Genomic DNA, 23,622 nt, shown 5'->3' with positions numbered 1-23,622 from the left:
CCTCCACAGGAGCAGCTGACAATTTCTGGAGTCATTTTTAGTTGCCTCAAAGCCAAGGAGAGGGATGTGGAATGGAGGGGAATGCTAGCGGCCTTCAGTGCACAGAGGGCAGCAATGATGCTAAACATTCTGCAGTGCCCAGAACAGCCCTCGCCACCACGACTTGGGGCATTGGCTTAAAGTGGCAGCAGTGCTGGTGCTGAGAAACCCTGCTGCAGGAACTGTGAGAATGTTCAGATCACAGCATGAGAAAGACCACGCCAAGGACCATTTGGAGAGCTGAGAATGCAAATACAACATTCAAATAAAGGCAAACAGTTCATTACAGAGTTCTTACATTAGAAGCAGGGAGAACAGACACCTGATGGCTCTTCTCCCAAGTCCCAGTGCAGAAATACTGGAGTGATGCACACAGTCAGGAAAGCAGCTCACGTAGAAAGGACATTCACAGTAAATTCTACTTCAGATCAGAGAATAGCAAAGTAGGCACAAATGATGGTTGTGTTTTAGCTGAGCTTTGTGTATCATAGTGTTCTCTTTATCCTAATAACGTGTCTCATTAGTGGTGTTCCCTAAAATATTTATAGAGTGTGAATTTCTAGGTTTATTATTTTTATATTCAAAAACAAATCAATTGAATTTTATATTTTGCATTTGTACTTTGTACTCTTACTTGAGGTGGGTGAAAGTCTAGTCCTAGAGATTAAATATCCATGCTTTAACACCATTATCCATAGCAAACAGGTTAGAAAATATTTATGGAATTCCTATTTGTTTAAGGAAGAAGTCCATACAGTGTGCTTTAGACATTCAAACATACTATACTGGTTGATAATAAACACAACACACTTTTTAAAAATTGGCTTTCTTAACTGTATCTGTTTAATGTAAACTAAGCAATTCTCTTCATTATGGAAGTTGTATTACAACTGTTTTTATCTAATTGCATCTCAAAGGTATTCAGCTATGGATATAGGGATGGCTTTTTTTATTCCATAATTTATAAGCATACAATGAGCTTCTAAAAAATGACTAAAGTTTTCGAAGCCTCCAGAGCCCAGGCAGTTGAAAAGCGGGGAGACTGGATAAGGACGGCTGTGACCTGCAGACCAAGGCCCCGTTGCAGGAGGGCAGGGTTTCAGCCCCAGGGCTTCCAACCATGGATGTATTTGAGCATGGTCAAACAGTAACAGTTGTTCTTTTTTTTTTAAGTAAAAACCCCAGAATATTTTATTAATGCTTTCTTCATCAAAATAAATAGATCTTTAGGCCCTTGGGCTGACTGTTGTTCCTTTTTTTAAAAAAATATACGTGGAGGTAGTTTTTCTACGTGCACACTACATGATTATCTTGAGGACCTGAAAAGCATGGTGAAAACACTACTGAAAACATATTTGTTAAACTGTAGAGCAAGGGTGAAATATTCCAGAACAACAAGAGATGATGTTTGTGTGTGACATCCAGTTTGTGACTTAGAGGATGAAGCTTAGTCTTCCTGAGCATACGTGATAATGAACATGCAGATTAAGTGTACGTAATTAACAGAGCGATTATTACCTGTTCCTTTCTTGCAAGTATAGGTGAGATGGTAGTTGCAGGGAACATCATTCCACTGGCCATTCTCATGCCAAATGATGACCACGCAGTCTTCGCCAGCAGAGAAGAAGCTGTCGGGCTGGTTGGGCCTCCAGTTCTCATATTGCTGCAGAAACGGAGGAGCCAAAGAGCCGCATGTGGTGAGCATGACACTGGATTTAATCACGATCAGATTAGAGTGGGCTAAGTGTCTCACCATCTCGCTAAAATAATTTTGGTGGTAAAGAAAAAGACTTTCATGGTTTGAGTAGATACTACATGTAGCTCAAAGCCTCTCTTCAATGATATGTGTTTTCCTCTGGCAATGAGATGTATATGAGGAATTTTATTCTGCATTTCTAAATACATGATCAGCACTCAATTTAAAAACTAACCAAGTTATTATTATTATTAATTATATAAGAGAATTAATGAAAGGGCAACAAGAGAAAAGATCCATAGTCTTATCACTCCAATGCACCTGTCCTCCCCCAGCCCTTATGCACACATATCATCTTCACAGCTGTAATTATAGCGCAAGCAAATGGGTATTCTTTCTTCTCTACCTTACCACTATAAAGTACCTTTCTTTGTCTTATTTAATGTGATTTTTAATCCAAATTAATTTATTTGATGAATCTCAAATTTCATTAAAAATTGAGGCATTTGCTGTATTTATTTTATGTATTTACCTGCCATACCTGTACACATAATTTTATATTCAACCTCTTGAGTTATTCTGTTTTGGATGTGATCTTAAGTGTACCATGAGGTTGAGTTTTGCTTTAAGATCTAATCCTGAAGTTCATTTGTCTTAATAGGAACATTTATCACATTAATACATATTGATATAAAAGGTAAGCTTTTAAAAATATATCTTATTATAATTATGTTTGGTATCTTTTTTTGTATAATGTATGGTCAGGTATTTGAAAAGGATTTTATTGATTGGGTGTTTTTCTGCTGGTTACCTTTATATCTCTATCTTAAATGACATCTACAGATTCCCCACTCTGGCCAATGATACACAACTGGAAATATCTTTGCCATCATCATCATACACAAAACATAATACATGGCATGTATTGTTCAGCATCCACAATGAATGAAGTCCTCCTCTAGCTACTTGTTATGCATTGTCTCTTACAAAAATCTAACAGCATCAGAAGTAAATTCAACCTTAGAGGTAACAAACCACCATTGGTTTATGTTCAATTTTTTGTTACTTAAAAATATTCCATATCAACCAATAATTATAAGAGAAACACAGCCCCTACCCCTATTCAAAATAACAAACATGAGGTTAAAATAATATTAAACTGTAAATAAGAGTCCACTTTCCTAGTCTTGAGTCTCCCAACTAGAATGGTATATAGGACAATTTTGTTTGTTTAGTGTCTTTCTTGCTCAACTTGAGTATCACTTTCCCACCATGCTTTGTCTATTGTGATTTTACATAAAATCTAATGCTAACAAAAGAGTTTTGACAAACTTCCTTCATGCGGTAGAAATAGAGATTCAGAATTACGTAACAATGGTTCACATGACTATCTTTTCTGGGCCTACAGATAGACTCAGGAGTCCAAACTTTTGGGGTCTCTGGGCCACACTACAGGAAGAGTTGTCATGGGCCACACATTAAATACACAAATACTAACAAAAACTGATGAGCAAAAAATTGTTTTAAGTAAATTTACGCTTATGTCTTGGGCCACATTCACAGCCATCCTGCACCGCGTGTGGCCCACAGGACACAAGTTGGACATTTCTGTTGGTTTTTTCTTAAATGAAATTTAGTCTGTGATTTGAAACAATGAGTTAAGAAATTTTATTTGAGAAAGTTAAAGGCAGAGAAGAAAGAACTATATCTAAGAATGAAGGCCATTGTTCTGAATTCAGGGAACAATAACAACAAATGGTCCTAATATTTATTCCCAAGAGCACTATGTTTATATTTATGTCTTTTAGAAATGTATAATAAATATCCCAGAGGTTATCTATAATTTTTATTTCTTCAGGTGGTTTTCAAAACTTTTAAATATGGTCAAAAGCTAAGTTTTTGATAAAAACAATTAGTAAGAAGACTAAACTTTGAAAACTTCAGTATTGAGATCTACTTTTCCTATAGCTTTCTTTAAAGTTCTCCATCATGCCAACATTAAGACGCAGACTAGAGATCTCGACTTTATTTATTACTTATTTATTTTTAAAAAGAGTCTTTGAAGAGCAGTAAAACTGCAGAGAACCAAGGGAAGCTTAATACAGTTTTTGTTTTTTGTGTTTGCTGAAACAAAGAATGGAGTTTTTTGTTGTTGTTGTTGTTCTCTGGTGGAAAACCAAATCCAGCAATTAGATAGCTTTACAACCAACTCCAGTAGCCTGAGTCATCCCACTGAGTGCCACCAGATGGCCCTGGAGAGGCAGCTCCGAAGACTACCCTCACCCAGGTGCTCTGACCAGCAGGTCTCCAGTGGACCAGGAACTGACCTTCACTCTGAGCTGGCTTTCTGTTTATTTCTCTACTTTCCTTTTCCATGCTTACTTCCTTTCCCTTATTACCTTTCCCAGCACTCCCTTAACAGATAATAGACAAGGAAATGGAGCAAGAAAGCAGGGATACAAAAGTTATATCCAGTCCATTGCTCATGTGTAACAAACTTGTCTTTAACACATGATTTAAGGTAGGATAAAAATAATAAACAAAAAATAGAAATGTGTTCAAAATGACAAATATCTATATTTAATATCTCTGAAAGATTACAGAGTTCCTCAAATATTTAATTTGGATTTTGGAACACAGCACTTTCTAGCTTACCTCTTAACTAACCCTCTTATAAGAAATCAGAAAATGTCCTCAAAAGTAGAAAACGTCCAACATCCCAATAGTATCTGCCAACCCCTTTCTTGTCTCTGCCCACGCTGCCCATCTCCCTTCCTTTTTTTCTTCCTTACACTTATCATCTGACATCCCATATAATTTACTTATTTATTTTTTTTCTCCCTAGTAGAATGTGATCTCCATGAGGACAGGAATCTGGGGTTCTTTTGTTCAATACTATATTCTCGGTGCCAGGAACAATGCTGAGCACACCCTGGTGTGGTTTAATAAACAGTCTGACACTTAGAAACGGTGAACCAGAGTGCGTTGCATCCTCCCCTACCCGTACCTACGCCGACCGGAGATGTTGCTGCTAACAAGTGATGGGTGAGATGGGCAGTTACGGAGCTGGTGGAAACAGGCAACTCTTCCGGATGGTCTCCGGCAACACAGATCAAGAGCCTCAAAAAGTTCCTACCCTTGGACCTCACGACTCTATTTCTAAAACTCTACCCTAAAAAAGAATTACAAATGTGAACAATATTCTGTCTAAAATGCTATTTATACTAGCAATAAATGGGGAGCTACTTTTAAAGTGAACAATTATTTAATAAATTATGGTATAGCCAGACAGATAAAATATTATATAGCCCTTAATATCCTGTCTTTGTATAAGGGAATGGGTAATACTAAAGTATTGAGTTAAAATTAAAAAGCCAAATACTAAAAACATACAATGATCTAAATTTTACACATACCATATTTTGCTAGGTATAATATGCACCCATGCTTTTGGTCCAAACTTTAAAAAAAAAAAACTTTCATTTTAATTTTCTAATCCAGTTATTTATTTATTTATTTATATTTAGGGACAAAACCTATGATCGTATTACAGGGTATTATTTTGCATATGGATGTCATTATTGCTTTCTAGAGTTACACTTTTAATGCATAAGCATAAAGAAATAAAAACATTTATATAGATACAGAATTAATACTGCCCATGAATAATGCACATCCTTATTTTTCCCTCAAAAACTTGGGCAAAAAGGAATGCACTACACACAGCAAAATATGTGCTCTCAGATGCAGCTGTGTATGTGCAAAAGACCAAAAGGAAATGCAGCAAGATGTCACAAAGTCTACATTTCCGTGGTAAGAGGCTGAAATTACATTTTATTCAATGTATTCTTACATACTTTCCAACTTCCCTAGAGTAAGCATGAATGAATTTTCTAACGATAAAAAAACAGTGTAAAAGGATCTTTGCAGCTATCAGGAAGGACTTACAGATTTCTCAGCTGACCCTTTTAAATCTAACCTCAACAAATATTACTTCACGTTACAGTCATTTGACTGCCCTGTATTTTGCAGCTGACATTTTCTCCTGATCTGAGCAATGACCAGCTCATTCTCGCACTAAAATGAGACTCAGATTCCACGCCTGATCCTCAGGGCGTGAGCTGCCCAGGCTCAGACCTCTGGTAAAAGATTTAATTGTTTTTGGTGGGAATTACATTTGGCTTGCAACAGTGATTTAAAGTGTGTGTTCTGTGTTGTTGCTTGGCAAAGCTGTGGCTTAGTGGTGCAGGACCAAATTTTATGTCCGTGGTTTTTACAGGAATGTCTGATACCCACAAACATGTCACCCTATTGCCTCATATCTGATAGCTCCATTGTGCGGATTTATTTTGGCTAGGGTGCTTTGATTCTGCTCCATGTTATTGCCAAACAGAGTTAGCAAAGGAAACTTCAGTTTTCTGAACAACTAACTCTCTTTGTTTCCTCGTAAATGCTTTACAGCCTTATTTAATATCAGCGAGAAATAGTGTAACAAAACCAATCTTTGACTTTAGGCTTAATGATACATTTTTTTCACTACAGCTAAAAGTGAGGAAGCGATCTCTCCTCAGGGAACTGGTTTGAGTTATTAGGCTGAAATAGAGTGTCTTTCACACACACAGTGTTTCATACACACGGAAATACAGATTTCTGAAATGAGCACAGAAAAAATCACCCTTCCATATCGATTTTTTCATCTTCATTTGGGATTATAAGCATCCATCCTGGGTGACCTAGCCTTGATCAACCCTCTTTTAGGAATGGATAGAGAAACTAAGAATTATTCCAAAAAGCTAGTGTGTCTTAAGGAGAATTCACTTGAACTTTGTTGGAAAAAATAAGTGATTAGTCTTTGGCATGTTTGTCTCCGTCTCCGAGACTGGTGTTCCCCACCCCAAACCCCTGTTGCCCTCCCAGGACCAGAATTAGGTGGACACTGCACCTGAAAAGAGAACCCGACATGACTTTGCATTTCTGTTCCCTTCCGATGGCAGAAAAGTATGACATAAAACTCAAATATTGATGCAGAGAAAAAGCTGGCAAAGATTTAAAACTTTCTACATGTTCTATAACAAACTTGCATTTTATTTAGAGATAATTGTTTTATACCTAATATGAAACTGCTTAATGCTGTACATTGTGTGATAAAAATCACTTTATTTTTAGAGTTCCAATTAAATGTGTACCACTCTGTCTATTAAAAAAGAAAGAAGAAAAACAACCACCATTTCAATTAAACTGGATTTAGTAACTTTTCAGTTAGTGTTTTGTTTTTCTTCCCCTCGCAACCGGATTCAGGTAAGTCAGCTGCCAAACACATAAAAGGATTCAAAAAGCCTCCAGTGAAAATCCACAAACTATACAGAGTTTCTCACATGAAAATTGTCACCACAAAGCTGAGAACTCATTTTGAACCAATCCTAATATTGAGGAGGTAAATTCAGAGCAGACTGAAGTTATTCATCAAACTCCATCCAACTTTAGCCCTCACTGATGTGGCTAAGTGGGTTGAGCATCGTCCAGTAAACCAAAAGGTCGCCAGTTCGAATCCTGGTCAGGGCATGTACCTGAGTTGCTGGCATTGCAGGCCCGGGCAACCAAACAATATCTCTCCTTCTTTCTCCCTCCCTTCCCCTCTCTCTAGAAATAAGTAAAATCTGAGAAAAATTTTTTTAAATTCCATCCAACTTTATACTTAGATTCCTCCAAATGATTCATATTTTATTGTCAAAAATTTATTTCTGTCTCATATTAACATAAAAACAAAGAATTATTTTGTGGGTCTTCTGGAGCACACAGAGCTCCCCTGTCTGCCAGTTACCACTCTCAGAAAGTGGCCTCAATCCCACAGATCTAACAGGGAATTGAGTGATTTTTCTTAAGCACAAAGGCTATAAAGCTATTTTCTCCTTTCTTGCTCTTCTCAAGTCTCCAACTTGATTCAGTAAACATACTAGAGGAAAAGTGCGTGTGTAGGGATGGGGTCTCTGCTTTTGAAGGTTATTGGCAATCTGCTAAAGTCAGACAGGGTTTACATCCTTTCAAGGTGAGTCTCTGATGGTAGAGAGTCTAGGAGTCCCCCTGTCAGTCAGAGATACCAGACATCTTTTATCTTTAAAGTACACACCACAGGGCCATGATCCATGCGTCTAAACCCTCAGCAGATAACTACCATTAACAAAACAAGCAGGATCAGGATAATAAGCAGGATCACAACGAACTGATGATGAAAATGTAGGGTAAATGACTGACCATTTCCTTTTGCAGAGATAGGTAACTGCCTTTATCATAAGGTTAAGAGGTTTAGAAATAAACCAGGAGTTTGCTTTGCTTTAAAAAAAAAAAGTCTGCTTGGGTTCAGCTTTGGGCTCTGCTTTCGGTTAAAGGAAACAAGACTAAGCAGTATGAGTTACTACTGTGACAGTCACATCCCAGCTAGTCCTTTAAGTGACAGATACAAGCAAATGATGAGGACATACGCAAACAGCTCAAGAGAAAATAAAAGGCTGGAGCAAGGAAGGTTCTTGAAGCATGGAATGGCTTCCTTTTACCCATCCACACAACATTCTTAAACAGTGTTCATTTTTCCACATCAAGATTTTCAGAGAAGTGTTTGAAAAAGAATGTCAATTCAAAAAATCAAAACCTTGAAGATACAAGGTCATGATTCAACCTCTGCTAGAGAAAGAATTCCCTAAACATTCAAGACTCTTGTGTTTAAATTCCTTTTATCTGCATCTTAAAACTAAGAAGTTTTCAAAGCACCTTTTTTCCCTATCCAATCTTAATAACTAGCCCTTCATAATACTTCATCCACTTCAAATTATTTTCCTTTATTTTATTTTATTTATTTTTCGAGAGAGAGTAAGGGAGAGAGAGGGAAAGAAATATCAATGTGTGGTTGCCTCTCGAACTCCCCCACTGGGGACCCAGCCCACAACCCAGGCATATGCCCTGACTGGGAATCAAACTGGCAACCCTTTGATTTTCAGGCCAGTGTTCAGTCCAGGGAGCCACATTATTTGAGCTCAAATTATTTTCATTACAACTTTATGATTTCTCTTAACTTGATCTAATAACTATAAAGAATAATCAATTGACACTAACTAGTTCTTCTAAAGACTTAGACATTCTCTTTAGAATCTCTTGCTTTCTTTTGCTCTCCACTAAAAATGAAAAAGAATGTTCACAGACACTAGGTTAAATTAAAGGTCATCTTTCTGTGAGTCACCCACTTGTGACTTAACCCCATCACACACATAGGCAGGCACATACCCTACAGTGTGCCCACTGCTCACTGGCACTCAGAAAGACCTGCGTGGCAGATAGGTTCTCACCATAAATACCATAAAGAGTATGCAAATATTTAAATGATTAGCAGGGTAGACTGCAACAGAGCCCTTGAGACAGGAAGCTAAGCTATGCATTAGACAGACTTGGTAGCTAATAGAACAGTTCTTACACACCAGTCAGCTACTGGGTTCTAGCAAAATTTCCTATTGCGGATCTTCAAGGTTTCTAGTGTATAACTGCAATGGCAAGTCTTGAACCTGCAGCTAGTAAAGGCCTACTCTCTCTCCCTATGTCCAACTATCTTTAGATTAGTTTATCAGCTTAAATGGGGTCACCTTGTAATTTTTAAATTCACTATAACTCAGATTACCCTGAATGGTCAGATAGAAGCCCTGTGTTTCAGAACTATTATGAATGTTGCCAAGCAGATTTAAACAATTAATCATAGATATTCCATTGAAAAAAACATCTTTGACATTTGCCCAGGGAAGCTAGTCTATGATGCAATATATTATTGTAATTTGGGGGAGAATTTACTAAAACTTCAAGTTGTAACTGGGTGTTTTTTTCCCATGAACAATCCAGTCACCATTTTCACCTAGTCGGTCCCACCCCAAATACTGCTAGATTAATTCATTGTAAAACATTTTCATAAGAAAACCAAAAAAAATCCTTTACGTTTGCATACCAAGGAAACTCACCAAAGAAAACTTTCCTCTGTGTGTATTACTGTGTATAAAGAGACTAGAGGCACTGATCCTGATATTTGCCTCAGTTGCTAGGATTTATCAAGCACGTGACTCCATGTGTTGGCCTCACGCTGCATTTGGAAAATCACCTTTTTCACAGGTAACCTTCAGTTTCACAATATAAAGCAATTCCAGCTAGAATTTTTAAACGCAAATTTAATTCACAGAGAATGTTATCCCTGTAGACGTTCAGGTGGCAGGCTGGGAATGCGTAGTTTCAAAACGCAAAATATAACATGGCCACTAGGTGGTGATATCCATCCATCATTATTTTATGAATTACAAACGATTAACGAAAAAGAATTTAGAATACACCACCAGAAATCATAATTATCTATTCCATGTCACCAAAAAAAATTACAGGATTGGCTGTGATACGTCCTCTCGGTTCTGGGTTCTGTGAGGGACAGCATGAAGCGAACACTTTGCTAGAAGGTGGACCTCAGCCAGAGCGTCTTTGCCAACCTGATTTGCGGACTGTTTTGTTGGAGGCCGTGCTAGCCATAATGTGAATATCCTATTGGTCTGAAATGTCCATATACAGCAGCTGCTTCTCTCCACTTTGCTTTTTAAATTATCCCGTAGTTTATGTCAGTGATGAAATCATATCAGAAGCAAAGCAAAATCTGTAATACCTACCTAAAATCCTTAGAATGGGGCAGATCATTAACACCTAGGTACACAAATGAATGTCCACAGTGTGGTTCACGTTTAGTGTGGTTTTAGGTAAAAGCTTATCAAGAGTAGCTACAGAAACATGACACTAAAAGCCGACTTCCCCGTGTGCAAACTCCCCTTATCACCTGTGCTCCCACAGCTACAAATGACATCCAAATGCAGTAGGTGCCAAGGGTGAGCAGATAACCACCAAAGGATAAAAGCAAACTCCAAACAGAAAACACTTTGCCAAGAGGACGGCTTACCGGTTTGAAACACACACTGATAAGAGGCCACCTTTCCCTAAATAAAGAACTTAATAACCACGCTGGGTTACCCCCAACCATTCAGAACACAGGTCAAACGTTTATCTGAAAGAAAGCTAGAAGGACTACTTATTACAGAAATAAAAACATTTGGGAACCTTAAAATGCCTTTGTTTCCCCTAGACGGCTGTGGGACACAATAGGCATTTGTGTGCTGTCTGTGGAGGGTACATTTAACTTTGTTTTATTTAACTTGTTCGGGGCAAATGACCTCCCTGCAAAGGTAGAGATAGACCCTCTTCTGATCCTTGTACTTGCTTAAGGTTACTCTGGTCTGGGTCCTTGTTTATGTATAGTTTAAGGGAGGTTATGGTTTTGCTGTTGTCTTTTAAGTTGAACAACTGAAAGGAAAAGAGCAGCTTTGTTTTAAAGGAGAAAGAGACGTTTGTTTTGGTGTCCGGCCCGAGGCTGGCAGCCTGGAGTCGGATCCCACAAACATGACTATGCTGAAGGAAGAAAAACGAACTTGGGGTCTCCTGAGAGTTGTTAAAGTGGCAGTGTGCCCATTCTTTTCCTAGCTGGCAAACCTCTGTATGGGGAGACGATCTGCCAGGTCTTGAGTGCAGCACTAATCTTGTGTAATAGCGTGAGCTCACTGCCCGACAAAGGCAGTAATTATCAACAGCACTTTCCAGAGGATGTGAGTTACTCCCACTGTGAGACCACTTGGAGACAGGGCCCCAGGCAGACCCCCCCCAGCCCCCCCAGCCACTTGCATTCAGTGCCTACCATGAATGGGTGCCAGCAGAGGCTTCGCAGGGGCTTGTTTGCACAGGTCTTTAGTCGGGAAGTGCTAACCTCCAAATGCAATGCGAAACTGCCAAAACCCATTCAACCTTTTCTTTGCCTTTTTGATGGTTATTCATCGCCTGAAATTATTAGTCATGAAATTTAAATGTCTGTATGTGATTTCAAAGTTTCACAGAGCATGTCGGAAGAGCATCTGTGAGAAGGAACTATGGCATTGGTAACTTTTGGGGGGTAATCTTCTCAATGATGAAATGATTTTCTAGTGATGGGTAAATACTGTTCTTCCAGCTGTTTGGCCCATTACTAGCTATTTGCACTCAAGTAAAGGTGAGGTGGAGATGGGAGTTTTTCTGCTCTAGAGCTTGTCTGTAACTCCTTACATTTCCCATGCAGAGTCAGAAGGACCAGTGCTGGGTTTCAAATCACGTTCAACTGCAACGTAAGTAAAAAATGTTCATTAAGAGCTTGGTGGTCTTTTGCAGAAAAGAAACTGAGAATTTTTCTAATAATGATGAATGTGTTAAAGGCTGAGGAAACAGCATATGTTTTCCTTGGCTTTTAAGTTAATATAATGAAGCCTGTGAGGTTTAACATAATTAAATTAATGCTGATATGCAGTGTGACTTGTTCACAGAGAAGCAGCATTTGACTTGGAGCTGAAACCACACGACAGCTGACACATCCATCTGCAAATGCGTTATAGAAAGTCTTCTGAGATTTTCAGGTAGAAAGAGAAAAACTTAAGTTTTAGGTTGGGGGTGGGTTGTTTTGTATTATTTCTCTGCTAAATCATGTAATCCTTTCAAAAGAGCAGAAACCTACCAAAAAAGTTTAGAAAACACCAGAAATTAGTTAATACTCCTGATTCTCTTTTCAACGTCCAAGACATCTGGGAGAGGGAGGAGGCTAAAACCTTTGTGTTTATAAAGCACAATAATGATACATTCCTGCAGAAAAAGAATAATGGTTTATAGCCTGCGATTTGTTACTCTTTTTCTCTGCCCCTTTTAAGTGTCTCTTCCTGGGTTAAGGGCTATTTCTTTATTGTTTCTACTTTTTTCAAGGCTGTTTTTTCTCACAATACTTTGCTTGACAGACTAATGTGCTTGTTTATGAAAAAAGAAAAGGCACTCTGGATTTAAAGGAAAATCCACAACCAATCTGGCTATTGTCATGAGCCGACTCTACCCAGGAGAGCGAGTGGGTGTCCCAAATTCTGGGTGTGCCAGCTTGCCAACTTTGGATCAGGCTTATAAAAATAAAAAACAGAAACAGTATTTAGTTATGCTCTAGAAATATTTTTAAGTAGAATTTTTTTAAGTAAGCAAAGGCTATCAAGTAGTGTTTTGTAATCCATATTGTAATCTGTATTGTAACAAGAGGCGAGATGAGTTGGCTAGAACTAGAAAACAAAACAGTTATCGATCTGTGAATTTGTCAGTTGCTCCAGAACCTCCTGGCTCGCTCCAGACCAGCACGGCGGAGAGGAAGTCTGTGCTTCTGTGCGCGCAGAGAGTGAGCAGGAGGAGGAGGTCCCGACCTTTTCCTAGGAAACCCGCAAGCCAGCTGCCTCGCAGGGGCTGAGCTTAGGTGCTCACGGAGTGAGATGACAGAAGGAAAATGGGAAAGAGATGTAGGAAGTGCTTACTAAAATGTATAAGAATAAATTTAGGGTTTGTTTTTTTCTTACCAAACAAATCAAACTTTCCAGAAGCCCCTTAGTATTTTAAACAGGGAGCTGTCAGTTCTGTTCAGTCCTCAACCTCCAGACAATGCTGTCAGGTGACATTTTCCTTTGAAGGAACGCGTCTGATCCACTGAAGCGTGGGATCTCCCATAGTACGGGGTTGGCTCTGAAGGTGCTGGGGGATGAAGGGAAGGGAGAAAGGAGCAGTACAGACCACGGAGAATTCCTCTCGTGAGAATTTTATTTCTTGGGATCAGAAGGAGGACGGAGCAGGAAGGTGGCAGCTTCAAATCTCCGTGGTCCGTGGGTTGATTTTAAAACACTGGCTGGGGAAGCAGGTTATTCAAAGTAGTGAGATGACAGCACCTGTTCCCAGTATCTCCCTAACCATGCTGCCCATGGACACACAATAGTCTATAGCTGCAAAGGAAGTTGTAAGCATGAGATTGCTAGGAAGTATGTAATGGAGAAGTGGAAGTGCTTCCTGAGGTCTGGCGCCCTCTCTGCAGAAAGGACAGTCACAGGTGGTGGGTGAATGAAGGAAGTTCTGTCCCACCTCTGGCAACACCTCCTCCTTGGTCAGGCAATCTATAAAAAGCCAAGTGAGCTGATAACATCTGGGAGTGGGATTTCCTTTTGCTTGTCTTATTACACTTGGATTTAGATAATAGGGCTCTTTAAAGTCATTTTTCTTAAAAGAGTATAATGGTAGAATATAGACCTATCTTGGGAAAAATCCTCTTTCAAAGTTTTGAGTAATCATTGGTTTCCTAATTCTCCATGGAAAAATCTGCCCTCATGTAACTCAAATCTGCAGGGGTGGCAGAGGTTAAAAAGTTTACTTTCCATTTCTTCTTCCTAAAGTTTACTGTAAATGTATTCTTTGGACAATCAAGGACAAAACTGTCATCATTGCCAGAGGGAACACTGTTCTCCTGGGTTAACAACTTTTGTAAGATACATTCATTGTGCTTAGCTATAAATTTCTGTTTCTGAGGAAGATTTTCTTCTTGTCACCATATTTGACATCCTGCCTATTATGTTTTAATGTTTTTCATACTGGTATAACTTTAAATAAAATCTTGAATCTAGATATGCAAGAATTGCCACAAAGAGGTTCAGCCAAAAGACTTGATTGGTCATTTTAGGATTCAAAAGATTACAGTTGAACAGTTGAGTTTGATGAACAATGTATGGCTATTGAATATCATTCAAAAACATTCATCAGCTATCTATTTTTGTCAACAAGTCTGCTAGGCGTCGAACAAATAGAGAGGAGAGTTAATCTCTGCCCCAGAAAGTACAGTGGCAAGAAATTACGCTCCAGAGGTCTGTGGTAGGATGGAAAGTGCCCAAAGAGCTGCAGGAAGGCTTCCTGGACAAAGGGGACCCTTGGCTAAGCAAGGAACTGAATGCTTATGAAATAAAATTAGGGCAAGAGACACGAACGTTCTAAGTGCCAGGGAAGCGTATGCAAAGACCTGCAGGAATGAGATGTTCTGGCTTCTTCCAGCTACTGTTTTGAGATGGGGTAGCACAGGAAGTGGCGGAGGGAGTTGGTGGACTGGGTATGCCACACTGACACTCAGAATTTTACTGCAGGCAATAGGAAGACATTGAAGAATTTCAAGAAAGGAATAACAAGAGTTCACAGCAAGGAGAGAGGAAGGCCATAAGCACTGAAAACAGGTCTGGGGGAAAACACTTCAGACTAGTCCTTCATTTAACAATAAGTTAAGGATAGAGCTTTAAAGTCAGATAATACTATAAAAGCTAGATAAGAAATATTTAACTTTACCAGCTCTAATGTATATTTAACTTGGGTGGCTGAACTTCGTGTCTTTGAAGACATTACTTGTGTGACAAGGAAAGTATTTCATTACTGAAGTTATTTGTCAAGGTTTCTAATAGAGCACTCATGGCACGTCCCTGTTACAGAGGTCAATAGTCAAGTTAAAGCGTAACTGTGAGTAGGAATCACAGCTGCTGATAGAACTAACTTCGCGACACTCCAGTTGAAGCCCAAGTGACAAAGTGACAATGTAGATGTGTTCAGATAAAATAACCTTAATACACATCACAAAGGGAAGCCTAGAACCAACTTTACTCATGAGTATCCTTTTGTGAAATTTACTGGGCAAACACACCAAATCAATATTAAAAAAGATTTTTACAACGTAACCAAAGCAGGAATTAAGCATTTTGTTAATTATGCCAACATCCTATTTCAGAAGCCAATAATGGGGAAGGAATGGATCAGAATCTGAAGAAGAGAGGCAATTCAGAAAATTTGAACAAGTAACACTGTTAATTTAGCATAAGCATGTGAGCTGAATTAGTCTAGCTGTAAAGCATAATCATGTTAAATATGTTAAAATTATACCGAAAGTTGATTGAAAGCGAAGTTTAATTATTTTTAAATAAAGAATTACTGAAATCAAAATTTAATATAAACTCGTGTCTACCGAATATTAAACTGAGTAACCAAAGGTAACGTACAGTAAATATCAAAGGTTCCTTTTGTTTTAACTCTGCTGTGCCTCCCAAGAAGGATAAACTTGAATCAATCTTTCAAACCAAAAACGGAGTGGGGGTGGGAAGGAGAGAAATCCCTCTAAAATATAAACCAAGTCCTTAACATTGCACACAGTCAAGTTAACACCATTTCCAAGTGTAAGCAGATACTGCTTTCTCCGGTGAAGAGTTTACCATTAGGGGTACTTTGAAAAGCAAGACACTTGAAATAAACAGCGAAACAAAGGAGAGCTATTTTATTCAAAGGCCTGTGCACATATGGAACCCATTAAGGGGACGGTGGCTGCAGAAAGGACTACAGACGAGTGTGAGAGTCACCTAGGCTGTCCCAGAGAGGAAGGGACGGGGGCAGGGGTGGGGACAGGAGCAGCAAGTGGGCCAGAGATCAGTCAGATGGGAGGGAGACCGGCTGCAGGGCGGATAATCTTTTCTGTTCCAGAATGTTCAAAGTAAGGGACACTCCTTGCCACACTTCCATTTTATACTGAGTGAACTAAGAAGAAACCAAGGGTCTGTCAGAGTTTTCTCTGGAGTTGCTTGTGTCACTTTTTGATAAACTTTGCTTGTTTATGTAATTCATCTGCTGCCTTCTTAGGCAAGGCACTCCCCCTTGGTGCTCTCTCCATAACCCTGGGCCTAAAATTGAAAATGTCTAATTAAGAATAAGATTCCTGTGTACATTTTGTAGTTATCAATGTTAGGTTACCTTCCTGTGAAAATTTCCAGGGAAGATCAATATTTTTCGACAAAGTGAAATGCTTGCTTATTTTCCAAGTTTAAGACCAGTCTGATTATGAAAATAGTAATTTTCCACAGTCCATTAAAACTTAATGAACACAGATAAAAAATGGTTAACTTGCCTTGCTTTGGCAGAGGGGAATAATAACAACTGACAGGCCAAGCTAACCTGACTGGTACCTGACAGGGAAGATGAATTCCCTAAGACAATTTAACAGATCTTACATGCTGCCAGATGGAAGTCAATATTTAGTCTCATTAGTCAAGCTCACGGATCTTATAGGGACACTGTGAGAAATAAAAAGCAAACAAGAGAAACCCTTCTTTGAAGAGCTGAACTCCTAATGGAGAGATCAGAACAAACATCTATAACACACAAAAATGCTAAGAATGAAAACACACAAATCAATTCTGTGGAACCTATGGGAGACTGTACATAGTCAGGGACTTGGCCCAGTCAGGTCAGTGTGTAGCGAGTGCCAGGCCTTACGTACATGCCACCTGCCAGATGCAGCCAGTCCAGGCTCAGGTGCACGCAGGTGGACCGGGTGGTGTCTGAGTCTGCAGGGCACAAGCACCAACCCAACTGGCCACCTGAATCCTTGACCTTCTGGCTTCTGTAATGTGGCTGGGATCTCACATGGACCTGCACTTTCCACTGGGCTACTTATAAAGGAAAGTCTGTGAGAGAAAGACTTGATGATGGGTATCCTTGGAACCCATTTTACCCCATAAGAAAGAAATAGGCACCAACAAGACAAAACTCATTAAATGCCTATACTACATAATACACATTAACAGAATTGTGAATGGTTTCAACTATCTGTAATATATAGAAAAATGTCCTTTTAATTTTTATATTCTTATAAATTAATAAAATGAGTCTATCTTCAATTAAAATAAACATGCAAGGACTTGTGCCATGCCAACCACTAATTAATCTAACTGACCATATTTATCCCCCTTAGTTACAACAAAAAGAAAATATACAGATGCAAAAATTGCAGATGCACCATCTAGTGAGGACAATTAGAAGAAAATAAGACTAACTGACCCAGAGGCTGTAGTTCATATACCTGATGGGGAATATGTTTTATGAGCAATCAGCTTTCTTTATGTTTTCTGAGTCTTGCCAAAGTATCTACTTATGAATTTGAATGGCAAACGGTGCTGATTAAACATAAGGAGTCATAACAAATAAAGGGCAAGCCAAGCTTTATTTCGGGGTTGCTAAAGGCAAAATGTAGTAAGAATACTCTTTAGAGTCAAGGAAGTACCAGCCAGAAAAGGCCAGTGGCTTTGAAGACAGGCCTGAGTTCAAATATTGGCTCCACCTGTTAATAGCATTGTGGCTCTGTGCAAATACGTCAGCCTACTGACCTTTCCTTTCTTCACCTGTAAAACACCTAATGCCTCCTATCAAGGTTGTTTATGGGGAATAAACAAATGCAAAGTCCTTACTGCAATGGATGACGTGGATGCACTAAGGAGTAGGAGAAGAGACCCCCCCAAAAAAACCCCAGAATTATCCTCTGGAGGGTGGGCCCCTAGTAGTACAAGCTCCCTCTGCTAGACAAGTGTTCTAGAAAGCCATCTGTATCAGTGTATCAAGTGGTGTTGTTATGAGAGGCTACATTTGGCTTCAGTAAATTTTTTTGCAAACTCTTTCAACATGTTTCCCCATTGCATGATGGGTGATTTATGAGTGCACCCACCTGCACCACGCAGAGTGTTCAGCAGTTTTTGACAAAAAAGGCCTGGCCCCCATGAACCACCCTCCCCATTGACCCTATCTTGCTCCAAGTGATATTTTTTTGTTTCCCCAGGTGAAAAAAGTTCTCAAAGGAAAACATTTTGCCAATGTGGAAGAGGTGAAACAAAAAACAGCGGAAGCCCTAAAAGCCATCAAAATCAATGCACTCAGAAACTGTTTTGCACAGTGGAAAAAAGTCTCAATAGATGTACTATATCAAGTGAAGAATACTTTGAAGGTGACTTCAGTTTAAACATGTAAGAATAAATATACAATTTTTTAATAAATAAATTCCGTTTGGGGGGGCCTTCCCTCGTATGTCCCCAGAGCACAAAGAAGCTTTCCTGGACAGAGTAGAACTTCCAAAACCAGACTACTTTGGCACTTGTTCTAAGATGAACTTTACATGTTGCCAAATTCATTAAATTAGATGAGTGGCAGCTAATGAATGAAATTTAAGCAGCTAAGTAATTCTCACCCCCAAAAGAGCTTAACAACTATTTTCAACTTTTCTTCCAGTTCATCTAACTTAGATTTTAATTTACACTTGCTGCCTAGCCTGGTGCATCCCAACTTTATGTGCATTTCAGTCACCCGGGGACCACTCAGAAAACACAGCTGCCAGAGGTTCTGCTGTAATGAATTTGTGCTGAGTCCTAGGCAGCTGTTGCTTTGTTACATCCTCCCGGTGATTCCCACAGCCGGGGCCCAGATGCACTGGTGTAGCCAACCCCCCTTGAAAATTTTTGAAACAAAGAAAACAGCTTTACCTATCCTGACTCAAGAATCTTATTCCAGGCTACTCGAGATAGTGGCCAGTATTACCAAATCATTCCTTTCTTTATAACAAAACATATAATTAGTCAGCAGAGCTTGAAAGGAAGGAAATTCATAAGATCACAATCCAACAATTTTTTTAAGATAAAAAAAGTGGGAATTTTTTGCTTGGAAATATAATGAGCCATGCCTTATAGCACATCTCCAGTATAATTATATAATAAGAAAGGTATTTTTAAAGGCCTTTTCTCTTACCGTTATTCTTTTCTTTTTCATTTTGAAGCTACTATACAAAGCCAAGATCACTATCTTAAAGACAGAGTAAAGGCAATTCTGATTACGTGGTTTACCAGTTCAGCGGAAATCTGATACAGTCTTCTTTCCGAGAGAGCCACAGTGACTGGAGGGCTGGTGAGCAGAGACGTTCTCCTGGAACTCTAGTCTAACTCCTCTACATTTCACTGAGCGACCCAGAGCAAGTCCCTTAACTGGTCTCCATTCTAATGAGTCCCCCTCACAATGCAGTCAGTGCACGGCACCAAGTTCCTACAATGGGCATTCTGTGCATCAGCAGCTTACCAGTGTGCTGCCATCGGTCCAGCGGAAGTCATGCTCAAACATCTTGTCATTGAGGCCTATCCACTGGTAGTCATGGCCCACGCCTACAAAGACACAGATATTTGTATTAGCTTTCCAACATATGGATGGACTGTAATAAAAAAAAAAAGTATTTCAAGGTGAATCATGCATGCCCTTTACTGGCTGAATTTTTGTTAGTTTGCTCACAAAAATATTTCATGGTCTAACTTGCTTTTGTTCTCCTGCCCAATATGCTTTAAACTAAAAAGGTAATTTGCAAACATTGCTAAACATTAAAATATCAGACATAGACAATCATTTTGCAACAACTTATTACAATTTGAATGTTTTTATTCATGCTTTCTGATGATAGAAACTTTGGATTTATTTATTTTTTTATTCTTATGCCATTAGCCAAAAATTCAGTGACTCAGTATGGCATGAGAGATCTTACCCTTGCTGGCCTCACTTTGGAAGTCACATGTTTTTGCCCTAAAGCAGTTTAAACACCGAATACCTGTGCCAGACAGTTTTGCAGAATTTCCTCAAAAATAATGGCTTTCACTATAAAATGAGTCACAGGTAAGCATGTCATACAAAAAAGTTAAATGAACCTCTATCCAAATTGCAGGTTAACAATCATATTTCTAAAAGATAGCATCAGGAGAACATATTTAACAAAGCATCAAACAATGCTTTATGAACCAAGAATTTTTACATATTTGCTACGTAAAACCTAGCTGCCCTCATCTTTGCTATAGTTTAAAGAATTAGTAAACAGCTTTGGTGGTAAGTTTCATAGCATTGTCTCCATCTACTCATTATCATAATATGAAAGTCCACTTTCTATGGTCTAAAATAATTAGAAACTTGAATGAGAACAAATTATGCACAGAGGATAAAAATAGGGCACTATTAACAATTCAATCTTAATTACTGGGACGGCAATAACTGAAAGCAATGTTCTCTTTCACTTCAGACAGCACGTGCATGTGCATATTCAAAACACAGACCACAAAGGCAATAACCATCAGCATAATTATACTGAACCATAAGAGGTCACCATTTTTGTAAGTCAAAAAATGATCAAAGCAATTTCATGTATTCGAGCTGTAGCAGGGGCGTCAAACTCATTCTCACCAGGGGCCACATCAGCCTCGCAGTTGCCTCCAAAGGGCCGAATGTAATTTCAACTCCTTAATAGTTAAGGAGTAGTCACATTTATACAGTCCTAAAATTATTTCGGCCCTTTGAAGACAACCACGAGGCTGATGTCGCCCCCGTGAAAATGAGTGACACCCCTGATCTATATCATGCTGTTTCACCTCTTAGTGCTGGCTGACCAAGAAATGCCTTCCTATGGTATAGCTGAATGTTTCCAAAAACAGGGGACTCATATAGGAGAGATGACTTTAAGTAGTTCGCAGATGAAGGACTTAAGTTGAATCAGAACTGAGAAAGAAAGCTACTTTTTTGTTGGTGGTGGTAGATGGAGAGAAAGCTAAGCAGGTGGTGAGGATGAGTGTAGCAGCTTCAGGAAAGCCGTGTATATTTGGTACATACGATTCACAAACATTTGTTCTTCGTGAGAGAGAATGCTTGTGAGATGGGCGCCCTGCAGACGGCACTCCCGTTCAGCCGCGTCCCACGTGCGTCGATGGGCAAAGTACTTGTAACACTGCCCTTGGAATTTGTGCCAGCCATAGTCACACGTCTCGGTGTCTGGGCAGAGATAAGGCAAGAGGCTTAATAAACTCACCTATGTCATTTAAACTTGGCCCACCAATCCAAGCATTAACAGAAGACCCAAGGCCTATCAGTGCAACATCCCTACAGTAACGGGTTCATAAAACTTGGTCATAATGACCAAAAAAGTATGATGAAGAGGGTCCAGCTGATTCCTGCCAAGCAGGTGGCTGTATATCAGGTCAACAGATAATGTCTTTCTGTCCAATTTTGCTTTGTTATCATGTAGATAACATGAACTTAACTCCTGTGTTTTATCAATTAGCCTCTACTTAGACACAGGCCTGATATACTCGAATGAAATAAAGACGTCATTTTACTTAAAGTCTTAGAACCTGGAGAGGACATCTCATGAGGACCTACTATACATTTTTTGCACCAGAAAGCCAGTATTTAACTGCGATTTCCTTGATTAAAGCCAGCTTATCAGGAGAGAAGCCTGGAGGAGAGGGCAGTCCAAACCTCCTTGGCTGCAGTGCCTACTGGCTTACTTGTGAAGCAGTTAGGGCTAATCCCTAACAAATGAAAGTTTTCTGAAGAGCATCAATTAACTGATAAGAATTCCAGCTAATAGGATTCTGAATGCTTGCACAAAGACTTCAAAGGTCTGGCAGTAGTCCCTTCCCAACTCCCAGAGAGACAGCAGGTGGCCAGTATTTGGCCAGGTAAGATTTGCAAAGAGAAACAAATCTTCATCAGTAGGCAGTCTCTGGGATACAGCTAAGGCTGCATGCCTTCTTCCCCCAAATAGCAGGAATACAGGTAACTGCAAATGCAAGTGTATCCAAATTTTAAATTTATTAAACATGACAAAACCTAAGTTCTTTAACTGCATTCCCAGTATCCCACCAAGCCATTTTATCTGGGTTGATAAATATATCTATCTTTCCCCCCTTTTCACCACACGAGTGCACTGTCACCAGTGTCCTGGTAGGAGGAAAACATTTTGTCAGTGTATTGGAGCTACACTGGCAGGAAGCTTCAGCTGTACTCCCTGGATTGCCATTTCTAACGTGTTTTCATAGGAAAGCGGCCTTGCTCATAGAGCTGCATTCTCAGTGGTGACCTCCTCTCAGACTCACACTCACAAGTGGGGTTCAATTCTACTTGATAATAATACATAGAAATAGTTTTGATTTTAATAAAATAATTTTCACAAACATATTTAAATGCTACATGTTAAACTAATAAAACTGTAAAGTTCATAGCATGTTAAGGACCAAGAAAACTTTCCATGTTAGCTAATGACCATCAGTTCTTCCCTTAAATTTACTGATCAATAAAAAAAACCACACCAAACCTTCCTCCATGAAATAAATGCTTGTTTTATGTATCAGACTTGGTGGCTAAATCAAAAGTCAGATTGCCTCCTGATTCTCACTCTACTTACTCCTCTTTCTACAGTTGTGGGAAGGCATGCGCCCTGAGAGATGAAATTTACTTTTCCCTGGCTTCAGTTATTTGGGTCATAATCACATGACAGATGCAACTTATCTCTGAGAACAGTCTTCATTTCAGTTTAGTCTATCTGGCCTGTTGTTTACTTACAGACAGATGACTAATTGGTTTAAATCTTGGGCACCAGAGGCTTTGAGCTTTAGTAAAGTGCCATTTGGAGACACCAAATCTCATAGGAAAGGACTCGAAACACAGCTAGATGACTTGGTATAAAAGTAGCATTCAGTGACCAAGAATGAGCATATTTTGGTTACTTGGATGTAATAATTTTCCTTTTGTGGAGCTCTCATGAAGGACTCTGAGCTGAGGTACACGGAAGTGGTGGTGGAGGAATCAATGGTCATGTAGGAGGGGGTTAGTTTACATGGGAAGAAAACTGGAAAAAAATTTAGAACACTCTTACTGCCAAAGTCAATAATGCAACATTATAATAGCACCGTGTTCCTTAACCTTGGAGATTATCATCATTGACTTTAAGACACACAGTTTAAAATTCTAGAGGGTCCCTAATTTATTGAATCGTGTATCATAACAATTCCTCTATACACGCTTTCTGATCTTCTATCAACCCAAATGGTTTTAGTCTGGTTTTATCTTTTATCAGTAAAATAGGTGATCATTATTTTTCCTTTTACACCCATACAAAAACACAAGATCATAAAACCCAGCTCCATGACCACGCCCCCGCTACAACACCTGTCTCAGTTAGCAGATGCACACATTCCTGTCAGAACACGGCTCCAAAAATAGGGGCAGGGTTTCTGTTAGAACTAAACAGGGTCGATGTATTTATCTGTACTAAAACACTACTTGACAAAGTGGCTTTTTAAAAAAGCCAA

At 39.2% G+C, this 23,622-nt stretch overlaps 1 protein-coding gene across 4 annotated transcripts in view; it reads right to left on the bottom strand.

The window, feature by feature from the left end:
- The window catches only part of VCAN (versican), a 107,259-nt gene that overhangs the window by 6,000 nt on the left and 77,637 nt on the right, over positions 1–23,622 (bottom strand). For all 4 annotated transcript variants that reach the window (XM_037142966.2, XM_053664475.1, XM_037142967.2 and 1 more), the window contains 3 exons: positions 21,143–21,301; positions 19,580–19,662; positions 1,558–1,702 (listed from right to left, as the gene is read on the bottom strand). In XM_037142966.2, coding sequence (XP_036998861.2) covers positions 1,558–1,702; positions 19,580–19,662; positions 21,143–21,301 — 387 coding nt within the window. The remainder of the gene's footprint in view (positions 1–1,557; positions 1,703–19,579; positions 19,663–21,142; positions 21,302–23,622) is intronic.

This window comes from Artibeus jamaicensis, unplaced genomic scaffold, assembly GCF_021234435.1.
Source record: "Artibeus jamaicensis isolate MK-2021 breed Jamaican fruit bat unplaced genomic scaffold, CSHL_Jam_final contig_373, whole genome shotgun sequence".
In the NCBI taxonomy this organism is placed as follows: domain Eukaryota; kingdom Metazoa; phylum Chordata; class Mammalia; order Chiroptera; family Phyllostomidae; genus Artibeus; species Artibeus jamaicensis.
Note: the sequence above shows the minus strand (reverse complement) of the source record. Positions and strands in the feature narration are given on the sequence as shown.